General features: G+C 30.1%; 1 protein-coding gene across 2 annotated transcripts in view; it reads left to right on the top strand.

Moving 5' to 3' along the window:
• LOC115879386 (proton-coupled folate transporter) overlaps positions 1-14965 on the top strand; it is a 109297-nt gene that overhangs the window by 83250 nt on the left and 11082 nt on the right. For both annotated transcript variants that reach the window (XM_030896180.1, XM_030896191.1), the window contains exons 5-6: positions 5123-5224; positions 7894-8031. In XM_030896180.1, the coding sequence (XP_030752040.1) occupies positions 5123-5224; positions 7894-8031 (240 nt within the window). The remainder of the gene's footprint in view (positions 1-5122; positions 5225-7893; positions 8032-14965) is intronic.

Genomic DNA, 14965 nt, shown 5'->3' with positions numbered 1-14965 from the left:
TGAACGAAAAAAAAATTGTGCAATTGGGAGGGTGGTAACCAGTGGTAACTCTTTCGGACATGTAGAACATTAGAAACTAGTTTGTAGAAGTTGATTTATTTATAACAACTACCATTAATATTATGCATATTATTAGACTGTTACACTAAGATTTCAAATTCACAATAAAAAAAGTTAAAAATAATATCTTTAAATTGCTGACCTGGATATTATGGATATTATTTATTTGAATCCTCCAGTTGCCTCGATTTTCCTTATTCAATGTTAATTAGCGCTGATCAATATTGTTACGATGAATATAATCAGATTAAATAATTTTAAAAAGCAGAGTCGGACTTGAAATTATTTTAAATAATAATTAAATAGTTTTGTTGATGTTAAGGTATCCAAAACAAAAAAAGTATAAAGTGTGGCATATCATTGTACTCAGGAGACCGAATTCTTTCAAAACTTGAAATAAAAAATTCAGGTCCCTATTTAAAAAAAATTTAAGTTGGCTAGATAATTTGAAAATCTATTTTTAGATTTTGTGTCAGATAGTCCTAATAAAGTGGCTACGAGAATATGCAATTAGTTTTTTGATTTTCTAAAAAGTAATGACAGAAAAAAAAGTTGACTGTAAAAAAAATCCGTTTTTTCCAAAAACGCAATCCTTGAAATTTTTAAAATTTTTGTTGATGGCATCTTGGTGAACATTCTAAAGCGCAACTTTGCCCTAATTCAAACATGTTCGTATCTATTACGGTTACCGAGATACCAGTGCTCGTACTTCGAATTTGTAGCGCCCTGTACAGGGTGTCCCAATATTACATATTATGTATTTCTGGAATCAAATTAAGGGGGGTTAAATGAACACAATTTAGTCTATAGAAAAGTGCTTCATTTGTCTTTTAGAATGCACCAATTAGAAATAAATCTAAACGTTAATTAATTTAAAAATTATGCCTTCTAAATTATTATTATCGCCTACAGTATTTTAACGCTTGATGAGACTCTCTCTTTGTTTTGTATAGTATGGTATACCTTATTTTCATTATTATCTGATATTCTATCTATAAATTATTTTATCATTGATTATATCTATTTAAATATTATAGACAGAGGTTTGAATTATCTGCATCATATTTTCGAAAGTTACAAGAATATCCTTCAATCAGATTTAAGACAACATACTATGGTATACATATACAAAATCAGATTGATATTTGGACGTGTTTCTACTAAACGAAAATATATTTTTTAAGGTTCAGTTTTGTATTAAAAAATAATATTTTATGAAGCCAAAAAAAATACTCAGTTATGAAATAACCACCTGTTGAACCACGGACATTGAACATTTATTACCAGACTATAACACAAAGCATTATCATTCTTATATATACAGTGTGTTTCTTAATGTTAAGCTGATATTTAAGGAGGTGATTATTATTGGTATTATTTTAAGAAAAAATAATTATGAATACATGTTCTAAACATCTTACATTTTGATTATATTACAGATATATTTATGAAATTTAGAACACGTCTTCTACGCATCGAATGCATTTTAGGCGTACAAAAATTATTGTGTTTTTTAATTTCTTTCTAGCTGATACAGAAACAATTTCCACAAAACAGTCACCGCATCAGATTTTTAGCAATTTAATCCTAGTAAAATGACTTACTTTTTGTGCAAAAACCATGCCTCGGGCGAAAGAAAACCAAGAGATAAAAATTGTTTAGAAAAGAATGAAGATTTTGAAAATAATGTTTATTTTAAGGGAAGTCAGTGGCGTACTATTTTTTTCCCAAAAATAAATTTAAATCCCGTACGGACGTCACTGGTTCGAATAAATAAAATTATTTGTACATCAAAAAAGCATTTTGATGCATAGGCGTCATCGTTTTTAATAAGTTGTACAAATTTTATAAAGATATCCCGAATAACATCAGAGTTGTTATGAAAATAAGTAATTTTTTAGTAAATTTTACCCTGTATCTTAATATTAATCTCTGTCGCATGCATTAAAATACAGACCAGGCAGATGAAGTGTCCAGGATGGTATATTAGAAGCCACCTAGAACCGAAATTTTAAGTTACACAATAATAATATTAGTTGTAGAGTCTCTCCATCAGAGAAGATTTCGACAGATCTATGAATTAAACTGTCAGACAACTGTCATTGTCTTCTGTATTCTCGTTGGACAGACGTTAATAATTGTTTTATTAATTATATTTTATATTTTCCGTGTTATTAGAATTTCGTTTGGCTTTTTTCCCAGTTACTGATTTTTAGCCGACCATACTAATGGTATAGTAGGCTATTAAGATCGGCAAAAAAAAGTTTTTTTTTAATTTCACTCAAAATGAGTTATTTGGGTCATAAATGACCTAGATACAAAATATTTTCATGGTGTCTGTCTGTCTGTCCGTCTGTCTGTAACACGATAACTCAAAAACCGCTAAACCGATGTTAAACAAATTTGGCACAAAAATACTGTGGCACCCGAGAATCTGACCATTAGTTTTTGGTGGGGGTGGGGGGTTGGTAAGGGGGTATGGGAGGGGGTTAAAAATTTTAAAAAATCGTAACTCCAACATTACAGTAGCTAGCGAAACGCGGTTTTCAATTTAAGATAAGGAATAATATTTGCAACAAAATTTGTAATAACGTCAAAATCAGTCAAAGTCGCAGTTTTTAGATAAAAAAATTGGAAAAATTTCTTTACTCTGAAACTAAAAGAACTGCCTACCAAGTTTTTATTAATATATTTTAGTATGGGCGGCTATACGTGCCTCCCGGCGACAATCTTTTTCCTTCAAGTGGATTTTGGTAATGCCAATTGCATGTTTAGGTGTGTTCTGTGTCTATATTATCACTCTGAAGTATGAGTTGTTTAAAGTGCTAAACTGATTTCCTTTCTTTTGTATGAAACAAGAAGTGATCGGATTCTCTAGCTTTAAATTACATAGACAGTTCATTGAATGGTTTAAGTAAAAGTAAAAGCAATAAAATCTATATTTAAGGTCAATTTTTTTTCTATACAGGATGTATTTTATATAAATGCAAGTGTTTTAACTTTAAGTATATACAGGGTGTTTCAAAACAAATGCGAAAAACTTCAGGGGGTGATTCTTTGTTCAAAATAAATGGTAGTTTGCTTCATAAACGTTGGGTCAAAAAGTCAACCATTAGATCGCAAAGCCATAAGACGGAAAAATAATATTTTTATTTTTTATCTTGAAAACGAAAGAGATAGACTAATAAAATTTTATGGAAGCATTATTGTTATAAAAACACACTTTCTGGTAATTTTTCACTTTTTAAAATGAGTGGAAGGGGTTGAAATAAACTACCCTATCATTCTTGTTAACGAAATTTAAAGAAAAATCTTATCAAACACATGCAAAAAATTAATTTGGATAGTTTAGTTTGTTTAGAAATTTTTTATCTCTTATATTTTTGATAAAACTCACCGATTTGAAATTAAAAATAAAATGTAAAGCATTACATGTCAGGACAAAAAACATCTTCTGGTAAAGAATCTAGCGGGCTGCTGTAATTTTTTTAGGAAAAAATCTAGTCGGCCGCTGTTACTTTTTAGGATGTTCCTAATATTATTTTATTTGACATTACTCTACTGCAATACGTTATTATCTAGATGATTATTATTATTATCGTTATTATCACTAGATTCTTAATCTAAAAATGTTCTTTGTCCTGACATGTAATGCTTTACATTTTATTTTTTAATTTCAAATCGGTGAGTTTTATCAAAGAAACACAAGAGATAAAAAAGTTTCTAAACAAACTAAACTATCCAAATTAAAGCATTTGCATGTGTTTGATAAGATTTTTCTTTAAATTTCGTTAACAAGAATGATAGGGGTAGTTTATTTCAACCCCTTCCACTCATTTTAAAAAAGTGAAAAAATTACCAGAAAGTGTGTTTTCATAACAGTAATGCTTCCATAAAATTTCATTAGTCTATCTCTTTATGTTTTCAAGATAAAAAATAAAAACATTATTTTTCCGCCATCTTTGTGCCGCGATATCTCCCTAATGGTTGACTTTTGACCCAACGTTTATAAAGCAAACTACCCTTTATTTTGAACAAGGAATCACCCCCTAAAGTTTTTCGCATTTGTTTTGAAACACCCTGTATACATATATTTTACATTTTTCTTGACATTTACCGTGAAATTTTATGAAAACTTTTAGAGCTGCAGGTTCATTCTCTAAAATTTCTTTACAGTGATTTGGAGCCTCCTGCAATGTTATCCACATTCAGTATCTACATTCAGTATATTTGTGTTTATAAGTTTACATTGCTTAATTAAATTTTCTACACAGTAAATTAAGCAAATTAATTTTAATTAAAGCAGTAGCATTACTAACTATTTATTCATTCTATAAAATGCAGTATAGGTACTTATTTACACTTTACACACTAATACATTTTTAAATATTATATTTTCAACTAAATTGAGAGAATAAATTTAAACAATTATTGCAGGTAATCGTATCGCTACATTACGCAGTATTTTCAATTAATTTAAGTGTATACTTTCTTGTCCATAGTGGCAACACTAGACTTCGAATAAGTTGAGATTCGGCTGATTGCCGATTGATGCTGATGGTTCTCAAAATGTAGGCATTATATTTTGAAATTTTCAAAATTAAATAATTTGGTTATTTTCGATTTATTTTAAAAATAGTAAATAGGAAATATGTTTCTATTGTCCAGATCTAACACTCTTTAAATTACTTGCACTTATTTAAGAAACACCCTGTATAATATGCGGGGATATAATGTTAAATACAGGGTGTCCACGAAAGGTCAGAAAATTTTATCTTAAATCTTTTGATAAGATTTACTTTGCTGAAAAATATATCAATCTGTTCTATATAACCTCAGTACAAAAAATAATTATAGATATACGGGGCGTTAAATTTAATCAGTATTTTAGTGCCAAATTGTGTTCACTATTTATTGATATACGACAACCTTGATTATTTATTTACTTTTTTATGATATTTTTTATCAAATAGAATATAAAGTTTTTAACGACGAAGAAGGTACAATGAGTTTATATTTTACATATTGATTTAAGAAATTAAATGACTTATTTTTCTTTCAGGTGAAATGAACGTTTCCTATTTATTTACCAGATTCCGTTTTAATTGGGACGAAGTTGACTACAGTATATTTTCTACATACAGTATGATAACAAATTTAGTAGGTAAGATATTTTTTAATGTATTTTATTAAATAATAATTAGGCAGAAAGAGAAATTCACTATACATACATGCTTTATTTTTATTATAAATACTTATAATTCTTTTTTAAAAAACTTCAGAATAGATATAAATACTATAGAAATACACTGAAACATCAGGGTTATTCAAAATTATATTTTTTTTAATACCTGGCCATTAAAAAACTCGAATCACTGTTGCAAATGTCTAACGATAAAAAAACGTTAGAGTTAGTTTGGATATGTAGATTACTGTAATTTTTTATGTAAAATTATGTGGCGATCGAAAATCATTTCCAAGCTAACTTGATGCTGTTTTTTTTCAATCATACGGTACTAAAAATAATCAGCGTCGTTTTTAGAGTAATAATTGGTGATAATTCCTATTAGGACATCCCCTGTCTTTTATAAACATCGATTATTTAGATGCAATTCTCTTCAGATCGTATCTCTTCAACTAGAATATATTCAAGTAGAAAGATAATACCGTTGATTGAAGAATTGACCTTATGGGCAATTTCGTCCATACATATGTACATACTGCCATTACTCGCTGACGAGTATTTGACACGCATCAGAAGATTTCCTTTCATGAGCTTTTCTGTGACTTGCCCGATACGTGATGATATCTGTCTACCGCACTCCGGACATTCAAAAATCTCATTGCTTTTTTGCCTCTTCACTTTTTGGTTGTCGCTGAGTTTACAATTCTTTTCTATGCCGTTCTATTGTGAGCTGCTTCTTCCCACTCATTCTGCATGTTAATCCCCTTTAAGTTTTCGTGGAAAATATCCTTGTATCTTTTGAGTTGTCCACCCGGCCTCCTCTTACCGTATATAAGCTCGCCGTAAAGCAGAGATTTTGGTATGCGGTTTTTTTGCATTCTGCATACGTGACCAGCCCATCTTAAGCGGGATTTTGTAATCATGACTTCAATACTCTCGCAGTTAGCTTTTTCAAGAACCGATACGTTTGAGACATGATGGAACCATTTGATTCTGAGTTGTCTAAGATGTCTCTGTTGCAACTTGTTTAATGCGTTCATGTGTCGGCGGTTCTGCACCCAGATTTCGCTTCCATATAACATGGTGGGAGTTAGTTTGGTTAGGTTTGGTATTTATTATTGCTCGGTACACTGCAAATTTCGTTTTGGTGCTCAAGTCATGATTGTAGAGAACCCTGTCTTTTAATTTCCAGAATGCTCTTGAGGCGCTGCTAATCCTGTGCTGAATTTCAGAGTCGATTATTGGCCTTTTCCAAAATTAAACTGCCGAGGTAATTGAATTCGGCTACATATTCCAATAGTTCTTCTCTGATTTTTATAGCATTGTTGTGATCTTCCGGGGGAGTGTACATGATTTTAGTTTTATCAATGTTCAGCTTAAGTCCAAAAGCCTCGTATGCCCAGGTATATATGTGTTCAACATTTCTTGCAATTGCTGTAACGTATTTGCAACTAGAGCACAGTCAACAGCGATTTCGTCCAAGATATAGACCTGTCCGAGATGTAGCTGGCGATACAGTCGCCGCTAGTCAACCTGCCCGAGATTTAGCTTAGCTCAGCGCCGCTGCGCGCTGATAGTCGTTTGCAGTACAACGGATAAAGAATACTGTACCGTAGTTCTGCTTTCAGTCGACAGAGTGGGTGGTTCCGGAGACAGTGTTGCCAGAACTACGGATTAATCCGTAAGATTTTGGGTACAGTACTTTAAAAAACCGGATTTTCTATCATTCAACAATTTAATATAATACTATATGATTAAACAAAGAACGGCGTCAGAGTTGGCTTGGAAATGAGGATCGCTGTTATTTCATATGTAAAATATTATGGAAAATGTCAATAGTCGTAATTTCCAAGCCAACTAAACGAATTTCATGTGAAATACTCAATAGGTACCTATAAAATAATTTTTATTTTTGTTGTTTATTCTATGATTAACAGGAATACATTTTCAATACATAAACGCGGATTTTTCAACCAAATATATTTTCGTCAGAGATATTACATATTTTAATATGGCAATACTGCTTTCAAATCCACACCGTCTTTGATATGCATTCGCTAGCCGAATTAGAGAAAATGAGTGTTTTATGCGTTGGCCGCAGACGAGTAGAGGCTTCACCATACAGCACTTGAGACCGTAAGGGGATCTTCCCAATTATTTTAATCAACGATAACATTATTTTTTCAAAATATACTTTTTATTATTTGGAAATATAGTTTTATCTTTCTATTTTTTCTAAATTAATTATTAATGTTGTTTTGTTATTAACAAATACGTGTATTCAACATATTTAACTTTTAGAACTACGTAAATTGTCAACAATTATCATGTTCATTTTATTGGTATTATGGTACATTGGCAATCAAACCACAATATCTTTTTTAGTTACGCCATTGTTCAGTTTTCCTTCAATTCTATAACTAGTTAATTTACTTTATTTTGCGTTGTAGAAAGACAAACCTCAAACTAATCAAGATCCTTAATTAAACTGTCAAACAACTCAAATAACAACAACATTTCTCAAATAAAAGCAAATTATTAATTAAAAACAATACTTTTTGTATTTTATTTAAAAAAAATATTTGATGATAAGTTTAATGGGATATTTGCTATATCTAAAAAATGTTTTTTTTTTCATTTTCTTATAGGAACTTCGGTATCAGTAGGTATTTTCAGCCATTTGTTGAAAATAGACGATGGTATCATAGGAATTTACTCGTCAATGAGCAAAATTTTATCAAGCTTTGTGTATGGCTTTGCAAAAACATCTTTAGTATTTTACTTAGGTAAGTTTCGTATATTGAAAAATCAAGGAATTATTTTTAAAGAAATGATTTAAAAAGCTTTTAATGTTGCACCTTTAAATGTTAAAAATGTATTTCTATATTTATGATTTGGAATAAACATTTCTTTAAAAATACGATTAAAAATTCTTTAGAATAAAATAACTAAAACGTATTATCTAAAGATAGTTTTACGATATATAAATAAATGAATATAATTTATTGTATTGATGCAGCTGAAAATCATCATTCTTAGTAAAAGAAAATTATACAATAAATATCGATTTTTGAAATTCAATCTGTGCTAAAAAATCATCTCTGCATAGCTGAACCACAAAATAGAAATCAACCAGAAGGTTGACTCTCAAAATGCGCGCGAAACGGTGGCTAACCTAAAAATTCCTTTATGAGCGGGTAACACCTGTCAATGTAGCGGCGTTAGCGGTTTAATCAGGGCAGGTCAGGGTTTAGTTGAATTCTGACGATCGCATAATAGGAATATATCACATAAAAACGAATTTTAAAAAGCGAAACAAATAAAAATAAATGTTAATAAGGAGAAATAAATATTATTAAACAAATGCATAGATTGTTTTATTTTAAATACTGTATTAACCCATCTTAACACAATACTTATTACCTACCTACCTAAACATAATTTTATTATTATAATGAGCCCGATTTATCTGGGTAACATTGTGTTCAAGCGAAACTTTCCCAGTACGTTATTTTATTTTGACAACTAAAGAGACAGCTTTATTTATGTGTCAAATTACATATAAACCAACGCCAATCCAGCACAATATTTTTTCTACTCGTAATAAATTCCTTGAAATAATAATTTCTGAATATTTTTTAAAACGTAACTCGCTATGGAAAAAAATATTGTTTTATACACGACGATAAAACTGAATTATCGTCTCCCGAAATTAATTCACTGGCGATTTCATCGCTCGTGAATTAATCTTTTCGGTCGACGATATAATACCATTTTATCGTCTTCAATAAAAAATAACTATTTTTGTTTCTCAGATAAGCCAATGTGTGGATTAAATAAACTGCCGTGTATCGAGCAACACAGAGATGGAGTGCTAAAACTTTTGCTTCACTACCAATCTTTGGTAGATAATAGGATATCGAATTCAGATGGTAAAAACTTATATAAACGTATGTCCTAATTTTTTTTCAGTGATTGCTTCTTAAGTGCAAAAAATCAGTGTTAGAGATTTTTGAGAACATATTTTGATCAAAAATCTTAAAGCTCGTTTAGACTGCGCCTCTTTCAATTTAAAGCGGCAAACCATTAAGCATGCTCAGTTTCATACCAAGAAGTATGCCCCATTCTGCTTAAAGTCACCATAGACGCACAGCTTTTTGCACAGGCAAACCTGTGTGTGTGTATGTGTGTGCGGTAGGCATTAGCAGCCCCGGATCTACAATTTTTTTGAACCGGGGCAAAAAATTGATAGAAGCGCCCCCTCTCTCCAGCGTTTGCAATAAATTAATTTAAAAAACTTACAAATATCTAGATATAGGTAGGCATTTTTCGTAAACGGGACAGAATGAGCCCTTAAGCTTCATTCAGAACCTCCGAATTAGTGATCATTTTCAATTAGTAGAAAAAGTAAACAAACTTTTGACTTTTCCACTAACTATATTTCAAATTTTGCGGGAAATGTCATTTTAGCCATTGATTAACATTCGTCAAGAAAAATGGTGGTTAGAAATCAAAAGTTTATTGTTTTATAAGCTAAATATTTGGCTTTCTTTATGGATACAACTGACTACCGCAAGCTGTTGCTAGGATATTCTATAGTCTATCCAACGAGAAGATCCTTGACAGTGATGTCTGTCATTTTAATTTCAAAGTAGTTTATTTTATTTTACAAAGAAATAAGTTGGTACAACTGGAACGCATAGCAGGAAATTAATATATGTATTTAAAATTTGACTGACAAGTAACTTCAAAATATTGTGAAAAAACTGTATAAAACTGAAAAATGTAATCAGAGTTACTTTATTGACTAAAAAAACCGGTATGTGTTAATACAAACAAACAAAAACAAGACACCACATACCAAAAAATATAAAAAAGAACTATTTCTTAATTTCAAGCTTTATGAAACTTCCCGCATTTATGATTATATTTGTCAATATAACTTATGTACAAATACAAATTTGTAATATTCCATTTATTTATTTGTAATATTAAAGGAATAAATAAAACAACATAAATAAAACAAACTATTTTATTAATAATAACACTTACCAAATTTTATACCTCACAGGTTGATTAATTAACTTTAATCTTAATTTTTTTAAACCAGTACCTTTTGCCATTATTTTTCTGCAGTACTAAAATCCATTATTTACCTATCGTGTGATGTCGATATTTTTCAGCTACGCCAGTTTTTAGTATGTGTTTAGTATGGTTCTTCTACCATATTCGAGATGCACTTATCTACGACGAGATGGTATACGAACTTTATTGATAGTAACTTTATTGGTGTATCTGTATAAGACTTTCTCCCTGGGCAGCAAGTATTAACCATAAACTGTGCTCTGGGTTCTACAGTTAATTTTCACTCGATTTTTCCTACACTTGACTTCAAAAGACACAAAACACTCGTAATAACACGAATCAAAATGCATCATCTTCCAAAACGCAGGGTATTTGACAAAAGTTGTCACAAGATTATAACCTATAATTTGGCAAGACTTTGACAAACGTCAAAAATCTAAAGGCGAGTTCATACGCATCGGCGTCCGTTTGTCGTTCATCGTTCCGTCAAACCAATAAAATTGAAATACGATCTGTCATTTTTGAAATAAACCAATAAAACTGGTTAAAAACAACAAGTGACGACGCATGACGAATTTATATTTAAACCCATCCATCGTTAACTTAAAATTGTTAGAAACTTTTTTAGTAAAATAAATAGATTGGTATAGGACGTCATCTGCTTTTCTTCTGTCATCGTCTGTCGAAATCTTACCGGAGAAAAAAAAACAGAAAGTATATTAATTTTAATTGTTTTTAAACATTGTGAATGATCGTAAACTAAAAAGTGTAATAATTGAAACCGCTAATTTAATCCACTAATTGCGAGGTTCTGAATGAAACTTTAGAATGTGTTCAAAAAACTAACTGGGCGTTTTAAAATAAAATTAATACTTTGATAGAAGAACGTAAGGTGCATACTAGGCGCTTTGTGGAGCAATTTTTGATTTTCAACCATATTATATAATGATTTTGTGCCCCTGACACTGGTGCCTGGGGCAGGGGCCTGGTTTGCCCCCCCTTAGATCCGGGGCTGGGCATTAGAACAGGTTAAATTTTACAAATTGGCCTACACAGTCAGTCTATGCTAAAGAACTGAGCGTCTGTGGGAGCTCTACAGAAATATAACATATTTTAAGACAATTAAATTATTCATTATTTAATTTTAATAACTTAGTGTAATAACTATTGGTGTATAGTTAGTTCATATCAAATAAACTTTTTAGTCACGTGATTAAGCTTTGACTGGCACAGCGTTGCCCGCTTTACATATTTTCTATTAATCAAAATATTTTTAGGAAACAAAAATAAACTAATTATAAATATATAAACAGATATCATTTACATCAACAAAACTCACCTCCTTAACAGCACTTAAAGGCCATAAAGGACCGTTATTACCGCTTTCCCATTCAAAATATTCTAATGAAGCTGCAATGAGCTTTTTTACGGCCATTAAGCTATCTTCTACATTTCGCACTAAAAGAGGTTCTAAAAAGAACAATGTTCGACTGCAAGGTCTGCTAATAAACATTTTTATAAGCTTAAAGTATCACAACACAATTGATTTAAAACAAAAACTCGTAATACAAAACTAATAAGTGTCAAAACGAATGACAATGTCAGGAAATAAACAAATGAATGTGCCAACTTGACATTCTTTACAGCAGAGCTACCACCTGAATCCCCAGCGGAAAATTTAATAATAGTCAGCCCTTCGCCGAATTTGTCCGTGAATTTAAAAATTGCGCTCTCGATTACGTAACTAAAACTTTAATTGGTATCGAATATATGTTTGTTTGTTTAACAATTTTTTGAATAAGAATAAAAAACCAGATAGAACCAAAATGTATAAATAATAAACCATCACAACATCGCACATTTTTAACAAATATTTATCAAAATTATTATTTTAGTGTCAGAAAAAGCATGCGATTGTCCTGCCCAATGCGAGTTTGATAAATTTAGAGTATCGGTTACCTCCACAAAATTAGTACCAGGTAAAATAATGTAAGTTTTAGTATAGGTAACTATTATGATAGTTATTTATTTTTTAAATCTTTTATTTTTTGTTCACAGTGATGGTTTAAATGGTAGTAAAGATGTGGTACATATCAATGTATTTTTCTCGAAACACCAACAGATATGGACTACTAACGTTATAACTACCAGCATATATTTGTGGTGTAAGTTAAAGTTTTCCTCAGATGTCAATTTCCAAAAAAATATATCATAAACCTTTCAGCTTTAGCAGCTCTGTCTTTTAAATATTTTTTGATAAGCTAATAAAGAATAATTTTAGCATCATTTGGAGGGATCTACAGCTTCTTCTTAGGCTGTAGCATCATCAGTATTTTGGAGATTTTCTACTATATTGGAAAGGTGTATATTTATCGTGAAAAACAAGTAAATATAGTAAAACCAAACATTATTGAAAAAGATGCGCTTAATTTCGAAGACACAAAAATAGAGCGCGTATATCCTAGTATTCAGTATGTTAACTAATGCAATAAAAATCATGTTTAATAGAATAGATAAGTTGTATACTGAGTTTTTTTAACAATGAAAAATACTTCATTTAAATTATTGTAGCTAATTATAAAATAAAACTGTCCATAATATAATTATTATTTTTTGTTTTTTAAGTTTTATCCTTAAAGACCATTCTTTGATCGATTTTAATCAAGATTCATTAATCAGAGATTGATTTTATTAATATATTTAGTCCCAGTCTCTACTTCTACACGCCACTGTTTTTTTAAACTCAATATTTTTAAGCTTTTAATATTTTATGTTTTTTTTTAATTTACTTATATTTGATTGTGTAGGCTCTGTTGTGTGTCTTGCTTCTTGCCTGATTTTTAATTTTTTTTTAAATAGCATAAATGATAAATTATTTTATTATCTTGACAACTAATCGAAATTTTTAAATAAAATTAATATTAATTTTCACAGCAATATACTTTTTCTAATTTAAATACATGTTCGCCTGTGATTTAAATCACGGAATATACATGTTCGTGGAAATGCATGACAATACAAACGTTTGTTACTAATTTTCTTTGCATTAATAGTTCAAAAGGTCACAAGTGTGGGACAATGTCAAAAGTTCTTAAAAACATTAAAGATTTTTTTAACAACACTAGCATTGAAGGTCTTAAATTCTGCATATTTTCTAAAAACCTGTATGAACGGTAAGTAGATATTTCAAAGAGGTATTAATGTATACTTTAGCATTATAAACTATTTTGGCAGACTTCGTATGTCATCATTTTAAAAAAGAAGATGTTATGGAATATACGATATTCACATATCATTATTAATATCAACTATTTTTTAAAATGCTATATCTTTTTAAACAAAAATCTAAACTTCAAAATTAATATTATTGTTTTAGACTTTTTTGGACTTTGGTGGTTATATGCACTCTAGCGTGCTCTGGATATGTGACGGCTTTATTCTGGAACAGATATGTCAGTAATCCAAAACGAATAACTTTAAAAACTGGTTTTGCTTCGCCACTTACTGTCCCATTTCCTGGCGTGACCATATGTAACTTCAACGTGGCCCTTGTCAGCAAAATTAACAACTTTCTGAATAAACTGTATAAAATTTTGAATATTGTTTACAATATATACAAAGCCGATGCCTATTAAATAAATTCAAGTGTTTTAATAGGTGGTAAGACCTGGAGAAAAGAAACATGTTTTTTTGAGTTATTTAACTTTGAAAATAAAAAAATAAAACTGCCTATACAGGGTGTCCCAGAAATAAGTACAGATAGGGGTGGTAGATCTCGATAAAAGAAACATATTTTCTCTTTATCGTTTTTCAAATAAAGGCAAAATAACCGAGTTATTTTACTTTGAATTAATAAATATTTCCAAAAAAAATGAGAACCACTGGATCCCCTTTCCTGAGGTTTCTTTTTTATAAATTTAATCTCTACTACCTATGTTGCCATATTATCAAGAAATAATGTTTTTCAACTCAAAACATTTTCCAAAAAAAAATCCAAAATTTTTTTCAAAATATTCCAAATTTTCAAAATTTCAGATAAAAAACCGAGATTTGATATGTTAGTACATGACATAAATTAGGATTGATTGACGCTCTCAATTCTATTCGGTCACTTCCTGTTTCACCGAAAATGACTACAACTTTTGAATTATAAATGGCACCCTCGACATTTTTTTACTTTATTCGATAGAAAATTACACTCTGAATAGAATGACATATCATATGACAATTTTGCTTAAAAAATCATACAGTACTACCAATTAAAATGCTTACACTTATTTAGGGAATGCGCTGTATAATTTTCTAAATAAAGACTATTTTTTAGAGATGGCACACCAGAAGAACTAAACATAGTTAATGAGACTCTATCAAAATGGGTTGCTGTTGAAGTTATAACTCAAACTACGTCTCAGATCAACAGTACTAATCTTGAATTAATTCAAAATATTCTCGATAAGAATGATTATAGTGAAATGAGAAGTATATTGAGACAGGTTACACAAACATGCGACGAACTATTAATAAAGTAAATTTACAATATCCACTCAGGAAACATTTTTCCCTTTATCCTAAATTAAACATTAATTTTTGACAAACTTTTATATTAAGAGATATAGTTGAAAAATAACAAGGAGT

This window comes from Sitophilus oryzae, unplaced genomic scaffold (genome assembly GCF_002938485.1).
Source record: "Sitophilus oryzae breed Bouriz unplaced genomic scaffold, Soryzae_2.0 scaffold_1067_pilon_pilon, whole genome shotgun sequence".
NCBI lineage: Eukaryota > Metazoa > Arthropoda > Insecta > Coleoptera > Curculionidae > Sitophilus > Sitophilus oryzae.
This window is presented reverse-complemented; position numbering and strand designations above follow the sequence as displayed.